Source organism: Balaenoptera borealis (genome assembly GCF_965194805.1).
Source record: "Balaenoptera borealis genome assembly, chromosome: 1".
In the NCBI taxonomy this organism is placed as follows: domain Eukaryota; kingdom Metazoa; phylum Chordata; class Mammalia; order Artiodactyla; family Balaenopteridae; genus Balaenoptera; species Balaenoptera borealis.
In genome coordinates, this window is record NC_138860.1 from 139825588 (window position 1) to 139853584 (window position 27997).

Sequence of the window (27997 nt, forward strand, 5' to 3'; positions counted from 1 at the left end):
AGGAAGAAGAGGAAAAGGGGAAGGAAGACTTATTCTATGGGCAAGAAGGAAATATTACATCCAAAGGGCCTGAGGTGAGAGAGAATGAAGAAACTGAGAGAAGGTACAGAAGTATGGTTGGAAGAAGCCTGAAAAGGAATGGTCAGAGGTTGGAAGAAAATCTGGAGAATATGGTGTCAGAGAGATCAACAATATCTAACACTGGAGAGAAGACTTCAAAACATCCACTGTGTTTAATGATAAGGAAGTTATTGATGTCCTTGGAAAAACAACCACTAGTTGAATTAACTGGAAAGAATGAATGGGAGTCAAAAAAGTAGGTACAGCAAACAATTCTTTCATGTCTTTTTGGTGTGAAGGGGAGGACAGAATAATGATAGAGATAGATGGGGAATGAGAGGTTTCTTAAAGATGAAAAGTCTAGAACACATATAAATAATGATGAAAAAAAAGCCAATTTCAAGGAAGTGTTTGTAGATAAAATTTATTCATGGGGAGCTTTAATGTAGATACCATGAAGATAGGAAGGGCACAGGAGAGACTTGGGGCATTTAGATGTCTTTTTCGTAAGTTGACTCCTTGTGCTTTTAAAATTAAACAACATGAAAAGTTACCTTTGAAAATGTAATAGTCAATCTGCACAAAACTACCCTGAAAAAGGGTAGCACCTCCTGAATTTAAAGAAAACATTCTTACATGTTAATCAACTTTATTTTAGTTGAATAAAGAATCGTTATCAACCTATGAGTCTGGTATTTCAGGGCTTGAATTAATTTTTTCTGGATATTCTAGTACCACAGTACTGAAGTAATCCTTAGAAAATCATTTACTTAAAGGTCAAAAAATGGAACCCAGCTTATTATAATCATTAACTAGCTGATTCCCTTGGATTTTCATTTGCTTGGAAGAAAGTTTAACTTGAAACAAAATATCTTTCTTTTCTACTGAGTAATTGAAAATGGGACCATAAGATAGCTGGGTTTTTTTCCCCCTCTAATAAGTGAGTAATGGGAAGAAGAAAAAAGCCTTGGTATGTCTAAGTGGTGACAGTGGTGGAAGATTAGGCTTAAGTGCTCACTATTCTTTCTTGAGTCTCCATGTTCCAACGATACCACTTTATGTCACCTATCATCCTATTATAAAAAGCCTTTTTACAACTTGCTGCAAAGATAGCAACTTTGTCATAGGCTTTTGGTAACAGAGCCAGATAATTTATTTCCTGCAACTCAATACTTGGTGAAATAGAATATAGGGCCACATTTATTTGACTTACAAAGCATCTGGCAATTAATAAAATGCTTTCACATTGCATTTCTTTTTAAGACATCATCTGAAGAATTCAAACTGCTAGATAATGACAACCCATTTTACAGACATCTAATCAAGGGCCAAAAATCCAAGTGACATTTAAACTATGTGCTAGCGTGTGCTGGGTAAAAATAATATACTGCTATACTGGTATTCATATTTCAAAAGCTGACATTTACTAGCCAAGTATTCTGTTACTAATATGGTTACACAGTTCTAAATTGCTTAATATAATTTTTCATGCACTGTACTACTTCATTAATTGCTATTTGATTTAATTTCTATTATTTCAAAATACATTTAATTAAAAATACTCCACAAGTAAATCCATTAATCAATTCACTGTCAGAACAAAATATTCCTACTGTTGTGATTAGATTTTGGCTTCTTTAATACAAAAATTAATTTCTCCAAATTTTGCTTTAATTATATTTTCTCATGGGAAAACTAAATACAGTATATAATTAAATGGCTGTTTCTGCATTCACTTTTTTATTCCTTTTAATGATTTTTAGTGTGGTCACAAGTTTGACAGCCACAATACATTGATAACATAGCTGAATACAGTATTTGAAATAAATGTTACAGAAGCGTGGCAAGTTTTAAAATGTAAACTCTGAGTGATGGTGCATTTCCCATGTATTTGCATCTGTACCCCCAAATTTCACAACTCAGTCTGTGCTTATCCTCACCAGGTTAAGGTGTATGCCTCACTTAGGTCGTGGCAGGAGCTGTTGTGCCTTTTTGCAGACCCAGATTTTCAAGAGCAAGTGTTGAACTCAGGCATTCCATGGAGCATGTTGGCAACACCAGACTTTGCTTTGGTTCAGGTAAAAATGCAATTACTATTACTTGTGTGAGCTACCTGATCTCCCAGGGTTTGGGCTAGCACAAGGGGTATTTTGATATCCCTGCATGAGACCAGCAGGCAGATTCTGTACATGTTTCCTTGGGGAGGGGGTTGGGGGAGAGTCTAGAACTGATGTGCAGTCTTCCAACACACTGTCAGTGACAGAGCTGGAACCAAGATGGGATTCATAGTAACTTTTTTTCATCAAAGGTATTAACCGTCCAAGCAACAACCTGAATGCCTTTAGTTGACCACTTCTTCAAGTAGTTTGGGGATACAAAATCCTTTTGCATGAGGAAATCTGAAATTCCACACAGGTACCATAAGATATTACGTATGCTCCAAGCAAACGAAACATCTATTACCACAAACATGGATTGTATCCAGAGAGTATCATAGTCCCATCTGCTGTATGGCTAAGGTTCCAAGGTCTGTGAGTTAAAGCCATTACTACACTGTGATCTGTTTGTCTCATAGATAACTTCTGGCAAGAAAGAGCAAATAATACTACTATTGTATAGTTGAGGAAATTCCATACACATTTTCTTTAGAACATCAGTAGCCATATTTGCATGGCCTTTGACATCAAAGAAGACTGTGACATTATGTTTCAGGCACTCTGCTCCAGCTTCCCTCAGGGCAGGGATCTTCTCATCAGGGAAATTATTCCTGAATCTGTGATCTGCTGCAGGATTAAACTTTCTAATTTGTTCAAGTGTCAAATCACACATCGATCAGTCCCATCAGTTGTTGTATCTACTTGTGCTACTGTGCATTAAGATAGCAGTCTCATCAGAAGTAAACGCAACATCCAACTGTTCTCTGACTCATTGTGACTGCCACTGCCAATGGCAGAAACTCGGGCCTGGGGCTTGAGCACCAGCAGAGCCCTGTGGGAGGGCACATGCTCAAGGCTGAAGAGGCGCAGCAGGAGATCGAGGTTGCCGGTGAAGAAGCAAGCGGTGAAGGGGCTGCACGCCACCAGCCACAGCAGCAGCAGCAGGAAGGAGGACTCCTGGTCCTCTCACAGCCACATGCCTGTGACTATACCGGTGAGGACAGGAGTCCTGGATCCACTGGGCTCCTTGGACAGGCCAGAGTACAGGGATAAAGCACAAGGCACTCACTGCAGCTTGCCCATTTACATTTTATTCCAGGATTTTTTGATAAATAAATCAAAAGTGTATAGGATTTTATAGAATTCATTGAGTATTACTTTTTAAAAGCTTACCTGTACTTTGATTTCAATTTACTAGTCATAAATGAAATATGCCCAGATTTCCCATTAAATTAATAAGGCCACACGTTAAAAAAATTATTTCTATTTTAATAATAAAGTATATAATATGGACATGAAATGTAAATGCATACAAATGAAATAGATTATTATGTACATCAGTTAAATTCATTAGCATTTTGTTGATCAACAAATAACAGACTAAACTTGAAATAATTCTTCTTAGTTTGATAGTCTCAAGCAAAATTATTTCCTAAAAACAGTGTTTAAGATATAAGGGAATACACACAATAATATATCCATTCTTGTCGTTCATTCAGAGGCATTACATGTTGACAAACCTGCATATAAAAATAGAAAGCCTTTACCTTCCTTTTATATACTGTAATTTTGGGCTAATTTTTCAATAGGACAACATTTCTAGAACCTATGTAAAAAATATATCTGTGCAGATAAAATTCTTTAATATTTGTCCTTAGCAGGGACCTGCAATCTACGATCTGATGTCTAACAGGATAATCCAGCCTAAATTTTACGTAATGTAGTATTTGGTAGTTGGTATTTGTGAATGTGGGTAAAGAGGAGTGGTAGAAAGGGAAGTAAATATTCTTTCCTCTCTAAGCCTAGAACATATAAAAAAAACCATGATTGGGATAACAGAAAAGATAAACTCTTCTTATCCTGTTTTAGCATGTTTTAGGATTTCACTGACAGTATGGAGAAAAAAAGGGAAAGAATAGAAAGTTTTTTCCTTTTTCCCTTGACTAAACTAGTTTCAGGGTCTACTGATCTCTCCCTGCCTTTGAACTCCTGGCTAAATCAGAAACCCAGAGTTCTGCTAACACCAGAACTTCAGCTATTCCTAGCTCTTGACTTAGTTGGTTATATAAAACTCACAGGCATTTTCTCTTTTAGGTTACCTCAGAAAATCTTAATAATGTAGATAAAAATATTTTGAGTTGTCAAAAGTCCTACTACTATTAACACTACTTTGTATTTCTATATAATATTCAATAGTGCTTTCACATATATCATTTTATTTTTATCTTTACATTAATTTTGTGAAGTACCTAAAACTGGTGACATTACATTAAGTTTACACTTAAAGAGACTGAAACAAACAAAAAAGAGACTGAAACAGAGAAGTTAAGTGAATGTCCCATAATCACTGAACCAAATAGTGAGAACTGGATTAGAACCAGTCTCCTATCTCATAGTACAGGATGGTACTAATACAAATATCATACTTAAAATAATTTTCTACTTTATTTCATATCTACATATTTATCCATAACATTAATAGCAAAAATGTTTTTTTCAAATTGATAAAACAAAAGGCTTTAATAAGAAAACAATGCATTACCATTGTAGATTTTGGTGCCACTTCTACTGCAAATATGTCAAGTCCTCTGTTGTTTACACAGTTTTTACTCAGCTCGTTGTTGATGTGAATAATCACTTTATTATCTGACTATAAAAGAAAGATTTTATAAGTTGCTAGTCCTTTCTTTACTAAATACATACAAACAAAACGATAATTGCAAAACACTTTGCAAGTCTTGTGATAGAGATATTCACAGGGTTCTACAGAAACAAAGAAGACATCATAGAAACACAGAAACATTAGCTCAGACTAAATCTAAATCCTAGTTATCCTTCAAATCCTATACACATGTTTAAATCCCACATCACAGTTCCCTTCCCCCTAATCACAAACTCTTCCCCAACTTCTATAGTCCAAACTAACATCAAGTACAAGAGATGCAAATACAGTTGAATTCCTATTGCACACACAAACAGTACTATGTAATTTAACATTTAACTGTTGTTTCGAGAGTATTAATTTTGCCTTTACAACTAGCCCATAAACTCCTTGACAGCAGAGACCATGTTATACTTTCTAGTGGCCCCTATTGTGACTATGAGAGTTACATAATATATATTCACATTGACTCAATACTCAGTCAAATCTTAAGCACTTTAAGAAATTTATGGCAGGCATAAAAATAATGTAAATCTCACCCAGGAACTAAAAGAAATAAGCCAACAGTTCTAAAAACCTAGCCATCTTGAGTAAGATTTTATAAAAATTTATAATTTCTAGCAAACTCAGTATATCTGACTTTAAGAATTTATGTGTGTATTCTCTTGACCTGCAATATCAATAGTAGCAGAGAAGATGGCCAAAGTCAGAAATAATTGGCTTGATAAAAACAGGTCCTGGACAGTAGAATATATTTAATTGGATAAAATGATGATAATCTGTAGGATTTCTGATACTGCATAGTTTGTATAAAACAGTTGGGCTACATTCTTTTCTTTACTTTGTTTATATTTCTTTAAAACATGATGTCCATTGTTTAAAATAGCTATGTTATGTGTGAAGACTTTTAGTAACAAACTAAATAAAATATTTTGTACCCAGATTATGCTCTATCTTCATAGATCTCCAAATATTTAATTTTCATAATATTTTAAGAGAAAAACAATTGTCTCATAAAGAAACACAAAAAATAAATATCTAATAAATAAAGTAAATATTATATACCTTAAAAATATATAAAAATTATCATGCCCAGTTTGAGTTAGAAACTCAAAAAGAAAAAAGAATAAATTGACTATTATAGATATTATTAATGTAATGGGGTATTTAATTACTATGCAAGAATAGGGTGAGAAGGAAGATGGAACATAGTAGCAAACATTGCTGTTATGAGGAGAACCACCTCATAACTGATACCTTGTTTTCAATAACTGACGTTATCCAGGTGTCACACTTATAAGTATGTACAATTATATTTTCATAGCCATCCATTACTTTGGCATCGCCTTTGTTAAGAACAGATTTACAAATGGCCTTCTCAAGTTGCCCACTGCATGCCTCCATATGGACAGTTTTAATTCTTGGCTTGCATTTGTCTGCATAGATATCGATGACAAATGGGCATGCCTGAAATGAAAAATAAATCAAACCTTGTTTTAGCCTTTTGATAGAATTTAAATTATTTATTATTAATATGTTTATCATATGACTTAAGAAGATACTTTCTAGCTTGTCCTTCTGATACACATTTATGAGGAAAATTTTAGTACTATGAATTGATTAATAAAAAAGCATGAAATTCTGATTTTTTGGTTGCACATTAACTGATAATGTTCATAGAAAAGGAAAGAAACCTCCTTTACGCCAACCCCTCCATTTGCTCTAAAGCTAACTCATGTCATGTTAGTTACTTAATTTCCTTTCCTAACTACAGAAAGACTACAGAAAGAATTCAACAGGCTCTAAAGAAATTATGTGAAACTCAATACACGAATATACAGCACCAAAAATAACTAAGTGTAGAAAAATTAATTCACACAGTTTATAGTTGGTGTAAAAGCATCTTTAAAAATCTGAGATCTAAAGAGATTTTCTGCATTTGGAAATAGATTTTTCTAATGTCTACTCTTTAGTCTCTACCGTAGCCTACAAGATACTGCACACGGTAGCCTCTCTATACAGCCCAGTCTCCTGCCTTGCAGGAGATGTTCCAGTTACTCTGCTCTTTCATATCCTAGAACAAATAAAGCTCCTTCCTGTGTCAGGGATTTCGTATGTAGTATTCTCCCTGCTTAGAAGATTCATACCTTTTCACATATATGTCTCATCCTCCTCTTTCAGGTTTAAGCTTAAGTGTCACTTCTGCAGAGAGAGTGGCTCTGGTCCCCCAATCTCCTTCACTCCCCCACTGTTCTCTACTTTGGCCACTGGCTTGTTTCCTTTAAAACACTTTTGAAATGATTTTATTAATTTTGCATTTAATTAGTCATCCTCCTTCATGGAATGTCCATGAGGGCAGAATTTTTGACTATTTTATTCATCACTGTGCCTCTTTATTACAAGCTTACTTTATGTAGGCATTAAAGTGTATTTGTTGAGTAAATGAATGAATTCACACACATTGATGTTCAACTTTTTATTATGGGGACAAAAGATAAAAGTCTGAACTTAGTAGAACAATATACATTTTTTTTTAAAAAAGTTTAAAAATATTTAATGACTCCAACCTTTGGCAATAATAAAGTCACCTTTTTAAGAGATAGTAGACTGAAAAATCGTTGGAAAAGAAAGCAGAAGATCTGAGTTTGTAATTGGGTTTTGCCATTTACTAGCTTCGTGATCTGGGGAAGTTACTTCACTTCTATGAGGCTCGGTTTCTTCATTGAGAAGGTGGGGATAAACAGTATATATCCTGCCAAGAGTTGCTAGAAATATCTAATAGGTAATATGTGTCAAAATATTTCACAATATAGAATTCTAAAAAAAACTGTAATAATTATGATTATGGCATTTTAAAGGTTTAATTTATTTTTTCAGTACTGAATAGATTCTGGTATTATTTTACCATTTTTCAAGTCTTGCTTATTTGTTTTATTCAACGAAAGAGTATCAATATTACATTCAGATGTCACTGACCGCAAACATCTTAAAGTCTTTGTTAAAGACGTATTCCCTAAAATTTTTAAATAAAATCTTATCTACTCTAAAAATGGTGCCCTTTAACCGTATTATTTTTTTCTGTTCATGGACTTGATCTTTTATTTACTTATCTTTTTTATCCTACTAAGTTAATATAGGAAGCATACAATAAGGAAGAAAACAATTCATTGTAAATTGGTAATTGTAAAAATATTAACAATATATAATAAGGAAGACGGGGAAGACGGTAATAAAAAAACCTAGATTAAGGCATGCTACTAAAATTTTGCACAAAGTGTGGCTCTTAGCTACCTGTTAGCCAAGATAAAAGTGAAATAGAGTGTATTACATAGCTCTCAATATCTAAAAAAACGAAGGAAATTTTTCCCATTCCAGAAGGAATTTATACCATGAAATTCTTTTTTAAAAAAGAAGAGAAGGAGGGGCTTCCCTGGTGGCGCAGTGGTGGAGAATCCGCCTGCCAATGCAGGGGACACGGGTTCGAGCCGTGGTCTGGGAAGATCCCACGTGCCGCGGAGCAACTGGGCCCGTGAGCCACAACTACTGAGCCTGCGCGTCTGGAGCCTGTGCTCCGCAACAAGAGAGGCCGCGATAGTGAGAGGCCCGCGCACCGCGATGAAGAGTGGCCCCCGCTCGCCGCAACTGGAGAAAGCCCTCGCACAGAAACGAAGACCCAACACAGCCAAAAAATTAATTTTAAAAAAAATAAGTAAAAAGAAGAGAAGGAATAAAAGGAAAAAAACTAGGCATACGTTTTGCTTATCAACGTCCCATAAAGAACAAATCATTGTTATGGTGACATAGGGGCAATGCTCTTGCAGGAGGAACAATAAAGAAGTTATGCTGCTCTTTGAAAGAGGATCTGCCTTTATAAGTTGATAGAGAGAGTGGATAACCTATAATTCTAAAATTGAATTGGGGGTTTAATAAGAAAAAATAAAGTAAAAGTGACTGGCTGTACCTGATTGTAGAGGAAAAAAATAAGACAAACTGAGAGTATATAGTAACTTATAGAATGCTTAAAATAAACTAAACTTTGGTTTACTAAAACCAATTAATGAGATTTCAAACAAACCTAAGCCCTTTCCTAAATCCTAACCTGTAGCTGATACTTTGGTTAGTCTTTGTGACACAATACCTACTAATTTAATAGGTGGGATCAAAATATAGCTCATTTAGACATTAGATTACTTACATAATATATGACTCAAGAAATTGCCAAAAAAATAGCTATGGTTCCTGAATCCTTATGGGCAAAAGACTCTACAGACATATTCAAACCAATTAGAACACAGCTCATAAGATTTTAAATGGATTCTTCCTAAATTATCATAAAACTTTCTTCTTTTCTTTTTTTTTTTTTTTTACAAACATGAAAATGTTAGGTCATGCTCTAGGTATATTAACTCAGTAACATAGCACACATCAAAGAACCATTGCCTATCAAAGCCAATACCTTAATTGAACAAGCTCATTGTCTCAGAGCACTTACAGGTATCAGTCAAAACTAAATCAGTCCAAATACCTTCAGATTTTGTATGAATCCTTTAAATAATATGTTATCACATGTGTATATCCCTATCATTAATGGAAGCATTCAATATTTTTATACCAATTAATTAATTATGAATTATTACTTTCTCCCTATATTACCATCTGCTGATTAAATACTTTCAATCCAACAACTCTATAACCCTTACTGAATGAGGAGAATCTCCTCATTATGATTCTGTAAATCAAGAAGTATCCATGCCCAGAAAAAAATTTTGGATGCTTCAATACCAAATCCTGACTTAATATTGTTTGTTGATGGGGTTATATTAAAAAAATAAAAAGGACAATACCAGGCTTGACATACAATAAGTAGCTTAGTCTCTTTTGTAAAATCTATTTCCTTACCATGAAATAGCTTAGCTCAAATGATTAAATTATGGCTCTCTATAAGGCATACCAAATCACTAGAAGAAGAGAGTAAAATACATATAAGCTAACAGCTAGTATGCTTTTAGAATAATTGACTTTTAAAAAATGTTATAGAAAAAAACAAGGTTTTTTTTGTGCTTTCTCAAGTACTCTTTAAAAATGAACAACAAATACATTTTTTGATACCTAAAATAATTGCTATCATAAAGGAAGAGACAGTAAAAGAAGTTCTATAGAAGCTAATATCTATACTATAGATACCACAGAAATACTTTAGAAGTACTATACAAATACTTTTAACACACCATTATATTAAACAGACTACTCTGACTAAAGTCCTTATGTAAAAGCATTGTAAGAATAACAAAATAAAATCCATGGAAAAAAAAAATCCATGGAAAAGTTCAAGGATTCCATTGTAGATATACAAATTTTGGCCTCCCAAATTCTGAAAAGAAACAATGGGTACAATCAGGTTATAAGAACCACGAGGATTAAGATCTGACAAAACCAAAATAGCCACCTGGACTATAAAAATAAAGGATTAAATCCTCTGTGAAACAATTCATTCCAATAGGGACAAACTGGCTATAATATCAAACACTAAGGAAAAAACCTTCATAGGATGATGAAGGATAAAGTCAGTCCATGCTTTATTTGTAACTAAATTAACCTAGAAAAATTGAGGGACATGAACTGAGACTATGCTCTAAAAGACTCTGGGCATTTCCAAATTGAATTTCTACAGTTGCCTCTCCTGCTATGGTTTCTGAATATGTCGTACTAATAATAGCACATTTCTTTTCAGAATGGATCAAAATATTTCCCTGTTGAAAGGTCACAACCATCATGACTGCCTAGGACATTCCAATTTACTGATCCCATGACAAGGGACACATTTAACTGGAACAATTAGTCATAAATTTGGATTATGTAAGGCTTTGCTCCTTACTCAAAACATTTTTGTCTTTATCATTCCCAAATCTCTGGGAAAACGATAAGGGCCTTAACAGAATTAGAAAGATACATCCTTTAAAGATCCTAAAGTGAGGTTTTCCAGAGAACCTCCAGAAGCCAGCAGTACACAGAATTAACTGCTAACCCAAAAACCTTTCAATAAGCACATGACCATATGAAGTAAGAAGCTTCCTCTCGAGACCACTGGAGCAAGATTCTTCTATAGGTTACAGTCTTCTTTGAACACTCTTGTTTATTCATAGCTTTCCTCTTTACTGATTTAAGGGTATATATGTCTGACTTAGCCTATCATGTTCTCCTTATTAGTAATACTGACTTTCCTAAGTCTAGGCTTTAAGGAAAATATGTTTGAACTATGAGAAATAGAGATGCAATATTTATTATTTGTCACAGCGCCAAGAAACAATATACCTACAATCCCACAAAGGATGATTACATGACTTGTGCAGCTTCTGTGTGGAAATCAGACTATTTAATGCCAACCCAGAACCAAGGTAAATTATTTTGTACAGCTATTAGTTAGGCCATTCCAAGGGCATGACCCTCCAATACCCTCAGTGGGTTATATTTCCTTACATACACCCCAAAAGAATAAAACCCTTTCTGCAAAAGACTCCTGAAGATAGTAAGCCAATGCACAGCAGTTATGCCACTCCACATGATCACCAAAAAATTGCTCCTTCATTTTGGTTGACACAGTAATTAATATAGCCTAAGCCCTGGGGGCACAACAATCCAGTTGAGTTAAATTCTTTAACTCGAACAGGTATAGATAATAAAAAAGCCTGACTTTCTTTTGAACAATCAGGGAGGCGTCTGAACTAATGCTAATACTTCAGGTTGTACCTGGATTAACACTAGAAGTAAAACTAACTAAAACTACAAAAGGCTATAAAAAATAGACTTAGGGAGTCCTTGGGACTTTTCTCGGCCAAGTCTGGAAAATCTGGGGTCATGATTCTGGAGTGCCCTTCAGTCCTTTCTTATAATACTTCTAGTTGTACTTGTCTCAGAGTTTAATGTTGTCCAGAATCTTAAAATGCTTCAGTAACTTAAAAAGTTACTTTCCCAACAGATGACTTAAAGGCAAAAACAGGATGAAATCATGATACACGCACAAACTGAAAATCAGATCTCCACAGAGGAAACCTCTTCAAAGAGAATCAACATCAGTGGTTGAGTGAATCTTTGATGGTTTTTTCTGCAGCCTTAGCTGGATGAAAATCAAAAGGAAAGACTGGGAATAAAAAAGTGCCCATAAACTTATGAAAAAACTGATTATTCTGTTGTCATGGTAATGAGTAGTCATCAGAACTTGTTTTTTTCTTTAATATATATTTAATTTTTATAAGTAAAATAGTTAATTTACAATGTTGTGTTAGTTTCTGGTGTACAGCAAAGTGATTCAGTTATATACATATATATATCTATAAACACACAGATATGTACGTATATATTATATACATATATTTTTCATATTCTTTTCTGTTATAGTTTATTACAAGATATTGAATAGAGTTCTTTGTTCCATACAGTTGGATCTTGTTGTTTATCTATTTTATATGCAGTGGTTTATCTATTTTATATATATAGTAGTTTGCTAATCCCAAACTCCTAATAATTTACCCCTACCCCCCTTTCCCCTTTGGTAACCATAAGTTTTTGTTCTATGTCTGTGAGTCTGTTTCTGTTTTGTAAATAAGTTCATCTGCATCATATTTTAGATTCCACATATAAGTGATATCATATAATATTTGTCTTTCTCTGTCTGACTTACTACACTTACTATGATAATCTATAGGTCCATTCACGTTGCTGCAAATGGCATTATTTCATTCTTTTTTATGGCTGAGTAGTATTCCATTGTGTGTGTGTGTGTGTGTGTGTGTGTGTGTGTGTGTGTGTATACTCCATTGTGTGTATGTATTTATATACCACATCTTCTTCATTCATTCCTCTGTTGATGGATTTTTAGGTTTGCTTCCATGCCTTGGCTATTATAAACAGCACTGCTATGAACACTGGGGTGCATGTATCTTTTTGAATTAGAGTTTTCTCTGGATATGTGCCCAGGAGCAGGATTGCTGGATCATATGGTAACTCTATTTTTAGTTTTTTAAGGAACCTCCACACTGTTCTCCATAGTGTATGCACCAATTTACATTCCCATCAACAGTGTAGGAGGGTCCCTTTTCTCCACATGCTCTCCAGCATTTATTATTTGTAGACTTTTTGATGATGGCCATTCTGACCAGTGTGAGGTGGTACCTCATTGTAGTTTTGATTTGCATTTCTCTAGTAATTAGTGATGCATCCTTTCAGGTGCCTGTTGGCCATCTATATGTCTTCTTTGGAGAAATGTCTATTTAGGTCTCCTGACTGTTTTTTGATTGCATTGCTTGTTTTGGGGGTTTTTTTTTGATATTGAGCTATATGAGCTGTTTGATATTTTGGAGATTAATCCCTTGTTGGTCACATCATTTGCAAATGTTTTATCCCAGTCCATAGGTTGTCTTTTCACTTTGTTTATGGCTTCCTTTGCTGTGCAAAGCTTTTAAGTTTAATTATGTCTCATTTATTAATTTTTTAAAAATTTATTTATTTATTTTTGGCTGTGTTGGGTCTTCGTTTCTGTGCGCGGGCTTTCTCTAGTTGTGGCGAGCGGGGGCCACTCTTCATCGCGGTGTGCGGGCCTCTCACTGTCACGGCCTCTCTTGTTGCGGAGCACAGGCTCCAGACGCGCAAGCTCAGTAGTTGTGGCTCACGGGCCTAGTTGCTCCACGGCATGTGGGATCTTCCCAGACCACGGCTCGAACCCGTGTCCCCTGCATTGGCAGGCGGATTCTCAACCGCTGCACCACCAGGGAAGCCCCCCATTTATTAATTTTTGCTTTTGTCTCCATTACTCTAAGAGACAAATCAAAAAAAAATATTGCTGCAATTTATGTCAAAGACTGTTCTGCCTATGTTTTCCTCTAGGAGTTTTATGGTGTCATGTCTTATATTTAAGTCTTTAAGCCATTTTGAGTTTATTTTTGTGTATGGTATGAGGGAGTGTTCTAACTTCATTGATTTACATGCAGCTGTCCAGCTTTCCCAACACCACTTGCTGAAGAGACTGTCTTTTCTCCATTCTCCATTGTATATTCTTGCCTCCTTTGTCAAAGATTAATAGTCCGTAGGTGTGTTTGTTTATTTCTGGGCTTTCTATTCTGTTCCATTGATCCACATGTCTGTTTCTGTGCCAACACCATACTCTTTTGATTACTGTAGCTTTGTAGTATTGTCAGAAGTCTGGGAGGATTATGCCTCCAGCTTTGTTCTTTTTCCTCAGGATTGCTTTGGCAATTCTGGGTCTTTTGTGATTCCATATAAATTTTAGGGTTATTTGTTCTATTTCTGTGAAAAATGTCATGAAAGGGATCTCATTAAGTCTACAGATTGCTTTGGGAAGTATGGCCATTTAAACAATATTAATTCTTCCAATCCAAGAGCATGGAATATCTTTCCATTTCTTTGAATCATCTTCAGTTTCCTTTACCAATGTTTTATAGTTCTCAGCATATAAGTCTTTTACCTCCTTGGTCAGGTTTATTTCTAAGTATTTAATTTTTTGATGTGATTTTAAAAGAGATTTTTTTTTCACTTTCCTTTCTTATATTTCATTGTCAGTGTAAAGAAATGCAACAGATTTCTGTACATTAATCTTGTATCCTGATACCTTGCTGAATTTGTTTATCAGTTCTAGTAGTTTTTGCGTGGAGTCTTTAGGATTTTCTATGTATAGTATCATGTCATCTGCATATAATGACAATTTTACCTCTTCCCTTCCAATTTGGATACATTTTATTTCATTTTCTTGTCTGATTGCTGTGGCTAGGACTTCCAATACTATGCTGAAGAGAAGTGGTGAGAGTGGGCATCCTTGTCTTGTTCCAGATTTTAGTGGGAAGGTTTTCAGCTTTTATCATTGAATATTATGTTGGCTGTGGGTTTGTCATAAATAGCTTTTATTATGTTGAGATATGTTCCCTCTAACCACATTTTGGTAAGAGTGTTTATCATGAATGGATGTTGAATTTTATCAAATGCTTTTTCTGCATCTATTGTAATGATCATGTGCTTTGTCTTTGCTTTTGTTGATGTGGTGTACCACATTGATTGATTTGCGTATGTTGAACCATCCCTGTCACCTTGGGATGAATACATTTGATCACAGTATATGATCTTTTTTATGTGTTGTTAGAATTTTTGCCTCTATATTCATCAAAGATATTGGCCTGTAATTTTCTTTCTTGGTAGTGTCTTTGGTTTTGGTATCAGGGTGATGGTGGCTTCACAGAATGACTTTGGGAGTGTCCCCTCCTCTTCAACTCTTTGGAAGAGTTTGAGAAGGTTTGGTATAAGTTCTTCTTTGTATGTTTGGTAGAATTTCCCAGTGATGCCATTGATTCTGGACTTTCGTTTGCAGGGAGTTTTTTTTTTTTTTATATATAGATTCTATTTCACTTCTAGTGATTGGTCTGTTCAAATTACCTATTTCTTCTTGATTCAGTTTTGGTGGGCTTCATGCTTCTAAAAACTTGTCCATTTCTTCTTGGTTGTCCAATTTGTTGGCAAATAATTGTTCATAGTATACTCTTATGGTTTTTTGTATTTCTGCAGTATCAGCTGTTATTTCTCCGTTTTCATTTCTTATTTTGTTTATTTGGGTCCTCTCTCTTTTCTTCTTGGTTAGCCTGGCCAGAGGTTTGTTGATTTTGCTTACCCTTTCAAAAAGCCAGCTCTTTGTTTTATTGATTTTTCCTAATGTGTTTTATCTCTATTTTATTTATTTACTCTCTGATCTTTGTTATTTCCTTCCTTGTGCTGACCTTAATTTTTGTTTGTTCTTCTTTTTCTAAGAAGGTGGTGGGTGGTAGGTTAAGTTGTTGATTTAATTCATTGTTGACCCATTGGTTTTTTAGTAGCATGTTGTTTAGTCTCCATGTAATCATTTTTTTCTCATTTCTCTTTCTGTGGTTTATTTCTAGTTTCATGCCATTGTGGTCAGAATAGATGCTTGAAATAATTTCTGTCCTCTTAAATTTGTTGAGGCTTATTTTGTGTCCTAGTATGTGGTCTATCCTAAAGAATGTTCCATGTGCACTTGAAAAGAATGTGTATTCTGTTTTTTGGATGTAATGTCCTGAAAATAGCAATTAAGTCTAACTGGTCTGTTATATCATTTAGGATCTCTGTTGCCTTCTTGATTTTCTGTCTGGATGATCTGTCCATTGATGTCAGTGAGGTGTTAAAGTCTCCTACAATTATTGTATTCCCATCAATTTCTCCCTTTATGTCTGTTAGTATTTGTTTTATGTATTTAGGTGCTCCTATATTGGGTGCATATATGTTAATGGGTGTTATGTCCTCTTCTTGTATTGATCCTTTTATCATTATATAGTGTCCTTCTTTATCTTTCTTTATGGCCTTTATTTTACAGTCTATTTCATCTGAGTATTGCTATCTACCCCTGCTTTCTTGTCATTTCAGTTTGCATGAAATATCTTTTTCCATCCCCTCACTTTCAATCTGTGTGCGTACTTCACCCTTAAGTGGGTCTCTTGTAGGCAGCATATTGTAGGCTCTTGTTTTATTATCCACCTTGCCACTCTATGTCTTTTGACTGGTGCATTTAGTGCATTGACATTTAAGGTAATTATTGATAGATATGCATTTACTGCCATTTTAAACCTTGTTTTCCAGTAGATTTTCAATTTCTTCTTTGTTCCTTTCTTTCTCTTTTTGTTTTTCCTTTGGTGGTCTGATGGTTTTCTTTTGTGTTATGCTTGAGTTCTTTTGTTCTTGTTTTTTGTGAATCTATTATATGTTTTTTTGAGTTGTGGTTACCCTGTTTTTCAAGTATGTTAACCCATTAGTATATCTACTTGCTTTAGACTGGTAGTCATATAGGCTCAAACACATTCTTAAAAAAAACCCCTACATTTTCTTACTCCTCTCCTCCACATTTTATTTTGATGTCCTCTTTTACATCTTCATGTTTATGCTTTTGCTGTTCATTGTAGTTATCATTGCTTTCACAAAGAAATTGTTTTTCTGTGTAATGCCTGATTTGACTGTGATTTTCTCTTTCCTATAGATTCTTGTTTCTTTTCTATTTAATTTTTATTTATATATTTATTTATCTATTTATTTATTTATTTATGGCTGTGTTGGGTCTTCGTTTCTGTGTGAGGGCTTTCTCTAGTTGCGGCAAGTGGGGGCCACTCTTCATTGCGGTGCGTGGGCCTCTCACTATCGCGGCCTCTCTTGTTGCGGAGCACAGGCTCCAGATGCGCAGGCTCAGTAGTTGTGGCTTACAGGCCCAGCCGCTCCACGGCATGTGTGATCTTCCCAGACCAGGGCTCGAACCCATTTCCCCTGCATTGGCAGGCGGATTCTCAACCACTGCGCCACCAGGGAAGCCCTCTTTTCTCTTTAGAGAAGACCATTCAATATTTCTTTTAGGATAGGTTTAGTATTGCTGTATTCTTTTAGTTTTTGCTTATCTGAAAAATTCATTATCTTATCTCTCCTTCTATTCTAAATGATAATTTTTCTGGGTAGAGTATCCTAGGTTGCAGGTTTTTCCCTTTCAGAACTTGGAATATGTCTTGCCACTCCCTTCTGGCCTGCAATGTTTCTGTAGAGAAATCAGCCTTATGGGGCTTCCCTTGTAACTAACTCTTTGTTTTTATCTTGCTGTCTTTAGAATCCACTCTTTATCTTTGATGTTTGCCATTTTAATTATATAATATATCTTGATATAGTTCTGTTTGGGTTCATCCTGTTTGGGACCCTCTGTGCTTCCTGTACCTGGATATGTTGCTTTCTTTAGGTTTGGGAAGTTTTCAGCCAAAATTTCCTCAAATACATTTTCAATCTCTTTTTCTCTTTCTTTTTCTCCTGGGATCCCTATTATGCATAGATTGGCTTGCTTTATATTATCCTATAGGTCTCATATATTGCTTTCTTTTTTTTTTTTTTTTTGCTGTTTATCTTTCTATCTGCTGTTCTGATTGGGTGATTTCCATTATTCTATCTTCCAGATAACTTATTCATTTTTCTGCATTACTTAGTTTGCTATTTACTGCCTTTACCTTGGCTTTCATCTCAGCAAATAAGTTTTCTAATTTTAATTGGCTCCTCTTTTATAGTTTCTAGTTCCTTGTTACAGTTCCTTGATCTGCATTTCTATCAATAGGCTTTCTTAATTCCTTCAGTGTTCTGTTGTTGTTTTGTTCGTTTATTTTGGCTGCACCGTGAAGCTTGCAGGATCTCAGTTCCCCAACCAGGGATTGAACCCAGGCCGTGGCAGTGAAAGTGCCAAATCCTAACCGCTAGACCACCAGGGAACTCCTCCTTCAGTGCTGTTATTACCTCCTCTTTGAACTTGGGATCTAGCAGACTGGAGAGGTCCGTTTCATTGTTTGTCCTTTCAGGGACTTTCTCTTGTTCTTTTCATTGGGAGTGGTTCCTCTGATTCTTCATTCTACTTATATTTCTCTGACTCTGAATTTAGGAGAAACAGGTATCTACTGTGGTCATGAAGGGCTGTTTTTATGTGGGAGTATCCCTGTGTAGCCTGCATGAGTCTGATAGTTTTGGTGCGAGGGCTGTTTTTAGTATGGATGCCTGCCACATTTTTCCTCAGTGTGTGCTGGCTGTTATCCCCTTGATAGGGGGTGTGATTGGACTTGTGGTGACCAGAGCCTTCACTGGATGTTGAGCAGGGCCTCCTCTTTGCTCTGTGGCTGTCATAGCCTTGTCAGGGTCAAGGTCTGCTCTTCATTTGTTGAAGTAGAAGTCCCCAGATCCATTTCTGAGCTGTGGTGTGGGGTAGGTGGGGTTGAAGTACCTCTGCTGGGAGAGCCACTGAGTATTCCTCTGTGGGAGCTGTCCACAAGGTAGTGTGCTCCGGTGTCGCGTGTCACCCGTCGTGTGCTCACGAAGTACACTGTTGTTGGCACTGCCCTCCGCCCCACCTCAGCCATGGGATTGCAGGCAATCAACCCAGATGTCCCTCAGGCACTGTGTTCACAGGCACCAGGACCCACAGTAGTCACATATAGTTGTGCCTCTGAACCCGCTGTGGGCACTAGGGAATCAGCGCAGACCCTGGCCCTGCCTTCGCATGTACATGCCTGCAAAGCCCACAGCTGCTAACTCCAGGCCTGCCCCAGCCATGGGAGCACCAGTAATCCATGCAGATGTCCCACAGGTGCTGAGCTTACAAAGGTGCTGGCAGCATACATCCATCAAAGTTGCAAAGCCTCTGGACAAGGCTCAGATTTCAGCCCGGCTTCTGAAGTCAAGCGGCCCCTGGGGATTGGCTCAGATTTCAGCTCTGCCTCTGTATGTGGGCAACTGCAGCTTGGTGCTCCCAGAGCTCATGGAGGTGGAGCTGCGCCTGCTGTGAGGTCACTGGGAATGAGGCTGCTAGTGTAGGGCCCTGCCCCTCCCTTTGCATGCATTAACAACGGGGCTTCTATGGCAGACCTAGGCTTCATCCCGTGCACACCCCCATTTGTGGCCCAGGCCACACTCTAGCCCCTTTGGGCCGTCTCCATGCAGCCAACCCCAGTCCCCTCCCCAGGTCTGTCCGCTGAAACCCAAGTTTCAGCACCCAGCCACTGTGCACACCAACAGATGCGCATCTCAGGCTGAAGTGTGCAGCAAGTGGCCAGGACCATCTGTGCTGGTCTCTTTCTGCTCTGCCTGCTGCAAGCCTATGCTGCACTCTCCTCTGAGCCTCTGAATCTCCCTTTCTGTCCTGGCTGATCTCCCAGCTGGTGAGGGGGGTTCCCAGGGTGAGGGAACCTTTCCTCTTTCACAGCTCCCTCCCAGGGGTACAGGTCCCATCCTGATTCCTTTTTTTTTTTCTTTCGTCCTACCCAGTTACGTGGTGATCTTTCTTGTAGTTTTGGTTGTATGAGATCTGCCAGTGTCCAGTAAGTATTCTGTGAGAATTGTCCCACATGTAAATGTATTTTTGATGTATTTGTGGGAGGAGGTGAGATCCACATCCTTCTATTCTGCCATCTTGATCTCTCTCCCCAGAACTTGTTTTAAAACTGTTCAGTTGATCTGCAACAACTCACTTCAATAAACACACTTTTGTTTAAGTCAGCCAGTGTTGGCTCCTCACTTTTGAAAGTCAAGCAATCACAGACAGACTCATGTAAATAAATATACCACTGAGTGCCAACCAGTCAACAGTCTCACCTGAGTAACCATGCTTCCCCAAAACACTTTATAAATAAGATGAACATTCTGCTTTGCATAGAGAGACTACACCTGACCAGATAGCTCTCCCTTGTAGTAAGCAATCAATTCATTTTTGTCTTTTTATTTCAGCTACTGAGTGGTGGTCTCATCATCCTTTGACATTTTCACTGTATAATTTTTTTTTTTTTTACCTTTGGAACGTTCAATGATATGAATATATTACCTATTCAATAAAAAAATAAAATTTAAATAAAAAGATATTTGTCTCAGAAATCCTTCTTGCCTGTGACTTCAGAAGTCAATGACATCAGCAAATGTTATAAAATGTCTTAATTTGCTCTTAACTAATTCCTTTGTTAAGTGAAAGCATGTGTAGCAGACACAATATTATTCACAGATTAGATGCTGATTTTGCACCATGCTTAAAAATGTGAGATTCACTAAATGTTAGGTTAAAGTAGGATGTAAAAAGTTACTGGAACTATTCACCTCTTATTAATAAAAATGGCAAAAAAAATTATAGAGAACTTCTCAGAAAAAAAATTTATGAGGAATGTTAAATGATGTCAAAACTAGGAACTAAACCAAAGACTCAATACACCCAAAACTTAAAATTTGTTGGTGGTAGTGTTACCCTCTGAGGTTGATTTATTTATAGAAAGGACAGATACTATTTTTAATTTATAAACAAATGTATTGTTATCTAATTGTGTGGTCTAAAACTATTAAATCCTTTATTCTAAACTTTATTAAAGGACACAAAAATATAAAATTTAAGAAATAGGCCTAATTTTTATTATTCCTCTGGTTTATTGGGAGTCTTATTCAACTTTTATACCTTATCATGTTAATAAATAATAATAATGATAGCTAATACATACACAGTGCTTTCTATGAGCCAAGTGCTGTTCCAAGTGTTTTACAAATATTAACCCAAGGAGTACCTCTGTAAAAAGATCAGAATTCCAGTTCTCATCCAGACATATTCTCCTTATTATGAGAGCCTTTATTCTATTAGGACAAAGAGTCTCTGAATAGAAATGAAATTTTAGCAACTCAAATAGCCATCGCCAATTAAGAAAAATAATTTTTTATATTACCAATCTTTTCCCTGAATATCATATGCTCAAACTCCTTTTGTTCCTGAATTACTTAAATGTTGGCAGTAACTAAATTTCAGGTAAGAACTTGTATAAACTAGCAGAAACATACTGTTGTGCCCAGGATTCATTCACGTATTTAAGTTCAAGGATTTTAGAGCCCAATTCAAAAGTCCTGTGTCAGGAAAATGCTCATGGGGTAAAATATTATGTACATTAAACCCACTGCAAAAATTCAAGATTGTTTTACCTCTGTCAGTTCCAGAGCTTTATTGTAGCCCATTGAGTGTAGAGTTACCCAAAGGTCACGAGGATCTCCTTCTCCATCATTGGCTTCCATTAGATTCAGATCCATAAAGCCCTGTCTTGTTAGTTCATTCTTCTTTGTATCGAAATTCTCTGTCAAAACAACCAAAAGTTTCTTTCTTACATAATTTTAAAATTCATACACTTACTAAAATGTCTATTATTTATTAGTATTCACAAATGTTTATTTTAAAGGAGGCCTTAGGAATCTGTGAGCACTACAAAAGTGAAATAAGAATGACTCAAAACATGTTTGAGAGATACTGTTCTAATTTTCCACAACTCAGCATAAGCACTGTCACAGTGCATGATTTAGTTTTTCAACAAGATCTGAAGTCAAAAATAGTGCAAATATATTCCAAAATCAGAGGAAATTTTAATTTTTCTGGAGAAATTCCAACCTGCCTGCTTATCTAAAGTATATACTGACATATATTTCAAAAATTAGTATATGAGCTGCCAAAGCCAGTGCTGTATTTCAAAAATTAAAATGCTTCTTATATATTTGCCATTTAAACCCAAATGAATTTGATGTAATACCCCCCAAACTACTGGTGTTTCAAAAGGGAAATGTGGATGGTGCCAGGTTTAAGGAGACTGCTATATTCTTTTTTTTTTTTTAATTTTTATTTATTTATTTATTTATTTATTTATTTATTTATGGCTGTGTTGGGTCTTTGTTTCTGTGCGAGGGCTTTCTCTAGTTGTGGCAAGCGGGGGCCACTCCTCATCGCGCTGCACGGGCCTCCCACCACCGCGGCCTCTCTTGCCGCGGAGCACAGGCTCCAGACGTGCAAGCTCAGTAATTGTGGCTCACGGGCCCAGCCGCTCCACGGCATGTGGGATCTTCCCAGACCAGGGCTCGAACCCGCGTCCCCCGCATCAGCAGGCGGACTCTCAACCACTGCGCCACCAGGGAAGCCCGAGACTGCTATATTCTTTTTTTTTTTTTTTTTTTAAACTTCTTTATTGAAGTATAATTGCCTTACAATGGTGTGTTAGCTTCTGCTTTATAACAAAGTTAATCAGTTATACATATACAATATGTTCCCATATCTCTTCCCTCTTGCATCTCCCTCCCTCCCACCCTCCCCATCCCACCCCTCTAGGTGGTCACAAAGCACCGAGCTGATCTCCCTGTGCTATGCGGCTGCTTCCCACTAGCTATCTATTTTACATTTGGTAGTGTATATATGTCCATGACACTCTCTCACCCTGTCACATCTCACCCCACTCCCTCCCCATATCCTCAAGTCCATTCTCTAGTAGGTCTGTGTCTTTATTCCCGTCTTGCCACTAGGTTCTTCATGGCCTTTTTTTTTTTTTTTTTCCTTAGATTCCGTATATATGTGTTAGCATACTGTATTTGTTTTTCTCTTTCTGACTTACTTCACTCTGTATGACAGACTCTAACTCCATCCACCTCATTACAAATACCTCCATTTCATTTCTTTTTATGGCTGAATAATATTCCATTGTATATATGTGCCACATCTTCTTTATCCATTCATCTGTCGATGGACATTTAGGTTGCTTCCAGGTCCTGGCTATTGTAAATAGAGCTGCAATGAACATTTTGGTACATGACTCTTTTTGAACTATGGTTTTCTCAGGGTATATGCCCAGTAGTGGGATTGCTGGATCGTATGGTAGTTCTATTTGTAGTTTTTTAAGGAACCTCCATACTGTTCTCCATAGTGGCTGTATCAATTTACATTCCCACCAACAGTGCAAGAGAGTTCCCTTTCCTCCACACCCTCTCCAGCATTTATTGTTTCTAGATTTTTTGATGATGGCCATTCTGACCGGTGTGAGATGATACCTCATTGTAGTTTTGATTTGCATTTCTCTAATGATTAATGATGTTGAGCATTCTTTCATGTGTCTGTAGGCCATCTGTATATCTTCTTTGGAGAAATGTCTATTTAGGTCTTCTGCCCATTTTTGGATTGGGTTGTTCGTTTTTTTTTTATTGAGCTGCATGAGCTGCTTGTAAATCTTGGAGATTAATCCTTTGTCAGCTGCTTCATTTGCAAATATTTTCTCCCATTCTGATCGTTGTCTTTTGGTCTTGTTTATGGTTTCCTTTGCTGTGCAAAAGCTTTTAAGTTTCATTAGGTCCCATTTGTTTATTTGTGTTCTTATTTCCACTTCTCTGGGAGCTGGGTCAAAAAGAATCTTGCTGTGATGTATGTCATAGAGTGTTCTGCCTATGTTTTCCTCTAAGAGTTTGATAGTGTCTGGTCTTACACTTAGGTCTTTAATCCATTTTGAGTTTATTTTTGTGCATGGTGTCAGGGAGTGTTCTGATTTCATACTTTTACATGTACCTGTCCAATTTTCCCAGCACCACTTATTGAAGAGGCTGTCTTTTCTCCACTGTATATGCTTGCCTCCTTTATCAAAGATAAGGTGACCATATGTGCGTGGGTTTATCTCTGGGCTTTCTATCCTGTTCCATTGATCTATATTTCTGTTTTTGTGCCAGTACCATACTGTCTTGATTACTGTAGCTTTGTAATATAGTCTGAAGTCAGGGAGCCTGATTCCCCCAGCTCCATTTTTCGTTCTCAAGATTGCTTTGGCTATTCGGGGTCTTTTGTGTTTCCATACAAATTGTGAAATTTTTTGTTCTAGTTCTGTGAAAAATGCCAGTGGTAGTTTGATAGGGATTGCATTGAATCTGTAGATTGCTTTGGGTAGTAGAGTCATTTTCACAATGTTGATTCTTCCAATCCAGGAACATGGTATATCTTTCCATCTATTTGTATCATCTTTAATTTCTTTCATCAGTGTCTTATAATTTTCTGCATACAGGTCTTTTGTCTCCTTAGGTAGGTTTATTCCTAGATATTTTATTCTTTTTGTTGCAATGGTAAACGGGAGTGTTTTCTTAATTTCACTTTCAGATTTTTCGTCATTAGTGTATAGAAATGCAAGAGATTTCTGTGCATTAATTTTGTATCCTGCTACTTTACCAAATTCATTGATTAGCTCTAGGAGTTTTCTGGTAGCATCTTTAGGATTCTTTATGTATAGTATCATGTCATCTGCAAACAGTGACAGCTTTACTTCTTCTTTTCCGATTTGGATTCCTTTTATTTCTTTGTCTTCTCTGATTGCTGTGGCTAACACTTCCAAAACTATGTTGAATAATAGTGGTGAGAGTGGGCAACCTTCTCTTGTTCCTGATCTTAGTGGAAATGGTTTCAGTTTTTCACCATTGAGGACAATGTTGGCTGTGGGTTTGTCATATATGGCCTTTATTATGTTGAGGAAAGTTCCCTCTATGCCTACTTTCTGCAGGGCTTTTATCATAAATGGGTGTTGAATTTTGTCGAAAGCTTTCTCTGCATCTATTGAGATGATCATATGGTTTTTCTCCTTCAATTTGTTAATATGGTGTATCACATTGATTGATTTACGTATATTGAAGAATCCTTGCATTCCTGGGATAAACCCCACTTGATCATGGTGTATGATCCTTTTAATGTGCTGTTGGATTCTGTTTGCGAGTATTTTGTTGAGGATTTTTGCATCTATGTTCATCAGTGATATTGGCCTGTAGTTTTCTTTCTTTGTGACATCTTTGTCTGGTTTTGGTATCAGGGTGATGGTGGCCTCGTAGAATGAGTTTGGGAGTGTTCCTCCCTCTGCAATATTTTGGAAGAGTTTGAGAAGGATAGGTGTTAGCTCTTCTCTAAATGTTTGATAGAATTCACCTGTGAAGCCATCTGGTCCTGGGCTTTTGTTTGTTGGAAGGTTTTTAATCACAGTTTCAATTTCAGTGCTTGTGATTGGTCTGTTCATATTTTCTATTTCTTCCTGGTTCAGTCTCGGCAGTTTGTGCATTTCTAAGAATCTGTCCATTTCTTCCAGGTTGTCCATTTTATTGGCGTAGAGTTGCTTGTAGTAATCTCTCATGATCTTTTGTATTTCTGCAGTGTCAGTGGTTACTTCTCCTTTTTCATTTCTAATTCTATTGATTTGAGTCTTCTCCCTTTTTCTCTTGATGAGTCTGGCTAATGGTTTATCAATTTTGTTTATCTTCTCAAAGAACCAACTTTTAGTTTTATTGATTTTTGCTATTGTTTCCTTCATTTCTTTTTCATTTATTTCTGACCTGATCTTTATGATTTCTTTCCTTCTGCTAGCTTTGGGGTTTTTTTGTTCTTCTTTCTCTAATTGCTTTAGGTGCAAGGTTAGGTTGTTTATTCGAGATGTTTCCTGTTTCTTGAGGTAGGCTTGTATTGCTATAAACTTCCCTCTTAGCACTGCTTTTGCTGTGTCCCATAGGTTTTGGGTCGTCGTATCTCCATTGTCATTTGTTTCTAGGTATTTTTTGATTTCCCCTTTGATTTCTTCAGTGATCACTTTGTTATTAAGTAGTGTATTGTGTAGCCTCCATGTGTTTGTATTTTTTACACATCTTTTCCTGTAATTGATATCTAGTCTCATAGCGTTGTGGTCGGAAAAGATACTTGATACGATTTCAATTTTCTTAAATTTACCAAGGCTTGATTTGTGACCCAAGATATGATCTATCCTGGAGAATGTTCCATGCGCACTTGAGAAAAATGTGTATTCTGTTGTTTTTGGGTGGAATGTCCTATGAATATCAATTAAGTCCATCTTGTTTACTGTATCATTTAAAGCTTGTGTTTCCTTATTTATTTTCATTTTGGATGATCTGTCCATTGGTGAAAGTGGGGTGTTAAAGTCCCCTACTATGATTGTGTTGCTGTCAATTTCCCCTTTTATGGCTGTTAGTATTTGCCTTATGTATTGAGGTGCTCCTATGTTGGGTGCATAAATATTTACAATTGTTATACCTTCCTCTTGGATCGATCCCTTGATCATTATATAGTGTCCTTCTTTGTCTCTTATAATATTCTTTATTTTAAAGTCTATTTTGTCTGATATGAGAATTGCTACTCCAGCTTTCTTTTGATTTCCATTTGCATGGAATATCTTTTTCCATCCCCTCACTTTCAGTCTGTATGTGTCTCTAGGTCTGAAGTGGGTCTCTTGTAGACAGCATATATATGGGTCTTGTTTTTGTATCCATTCAGCCAGTTTGTGTCTTTTGGTGGGAGCATTTAATCCATTTACATTCAAGGTAATTATCGATATGTATGTTCCTATTCCCATTTTCTTAAATGTTTTGGGTTTGTTATTGTAGGTGTTTTCCTTCTCTTGTGTTTCTTGCCTAGAGAAGCTCCTTTAGCATTTGTTGTAAAGCTGGTTTGGTGGTGCTGAACTCTCTCAGCTTTTGCTTGTCTGTAAAGGTTTTAATTTCTCCATCACATCTGAATGAGATCCTTGCTGGGTAGAGTAATCTTGGTTGTAGGTTTTTCTCCTTCATCACTTTAAGTATATCCTGCCACTCCCTCTGGCTTGCAGAGTTTCTGCTGAAAGATCAGATGTTAACCTTATGGGGATTCCCTTGTGTGTTATTTGTTGTTTTTCCCTTGCTGCTTTTAATATGTTTTCTTTATATTTAATTTTTGACAGTTTGATTAATATGTGTCTTGGCGTGTTTCTCCTTGGGTTTATCCTGTATGGGACTCTCTGTGCTTCCTGGACTTGATTAACTATTTCCTTTCCCATATTAGGGCAGTTTTCAACTATAATCTCTTCAAATATTTTCTCAGTCCCTTTCTTTTTCTCTTCTTCTTCTGGGACCCCTATAATTCGAATGTTGGTGCGTTTAATGTTGTCCCAGAGGTCTCTGAGACTGTCCTCAGTTCTTTTCATTCTTTTTTCTTTATCCTGCTCTACAGTAGTTATTTCCACCATTTTATCTTCCAGGTCACTTATCCTTTCTTCTGCCTCAGTTATTCTGCTATTGATCCCATCTAGAGTATTTTTAATTTCATTTATTGTGTTTTTCATCGTTGCTTGGTTCCTCTTTAGTTCTTCTACGTCCTTGTTAAATGTTTCTTGCATTTTGTCTATTTTATTTCCAAGATTTTGGATCATCCTTACTATCATTATTCTGAATTCTTTTTCAGGTAGACTACCTATTTCCTCTTCATTTGTTAGGTCTGGTGTGTTTTGACCCTGCTCCTTCATCTGCTGTGTGTTTTTCTGTCGTCTCATTTTGCTTATCTTACTGTGTTTGGGGTCTCCTTTTCACAGGCTGCAGGTTCGTAGTTCCCGTTGTTTTTGGTATCTGTCCCCAGTGGGTAAGGTTGGTTCAGTGGGTTGTGTAGGCTTCCTGGTGGAGGGGACTATTGCCTGTGTTCTGGTGGATGAGGTTGAATCTTGTCTTTCTGGTGGGCACGTCCACGTCTGGTGGTGTGTTTTGGGGTGTCTGTGGCCTTATGATTTTAGGCAGCCTCTCTGCTAATGGATGGGGCTGTGTTCCTGTCTTGCTAGTTGTTTGGCATAGGGTGTCCAGCACTGTAGCTTGCTGGTCGTTGAGTGAAGCTGGGTCTTGATGTTGAGATGGAGATCTCTGAGAGATTTTTGCCGTTTGGTATTACGTGGAGCTGGTAGGTCTCTTGTGGACCAGTGTCCTGAAGTTGGCTCTCCCACCT

General features: G+C 36.7%; 1 protein-coding gene and 1 pseudogene across 7 annotated transcripts in view; both read right to left on the reverse strand.

Annotated features, from left to right (window-relative positions):
- Nucleotides 1-468: 468 nt before the first annotated feature.
- LOC309612821 (glycerophosphodiester phosphodiesterase 1 pseudogene) lies at nt 469-3369 on the reverse strand (annotated as a pseudogene). The gene has a single exon. The product of its transcript is annotated as a glycerophosphodiester phosphodiesterase 1 pseudogene (transcript).
- A 100-nt stretch (nt 3370-3469) lies between these two features.
- The window catches only part of EFCAB7 (EF-hand calcium binding domain 7), a 58801-nt gene continuing 34273 nt past the window's right edge, over nt 3470-27997 (reverse strand). For 5 of the 6 annotated variants that reach the window (XM_082357401.1, XM_082357404.1, XM_082357400.1 and 2 more), the window contains 4 exons: nt 21400-21548; nt 6136-6345; nt 4759-4866; nt 3470-3736 (listed from right to left, as the gene is read on the reverse strand). In XM_082357401.1, coding sequence (XP_082213527.1) covers nt 3662-3736; nt 4759-4866; nt 6136-6345; nt 21400-21548 — 542 coding nt within the window. In that variant the 3' untranslated portion in view covers nt 3470-3661. The other variant, XM_082357405.1, reaches the window with a different exon arrangement.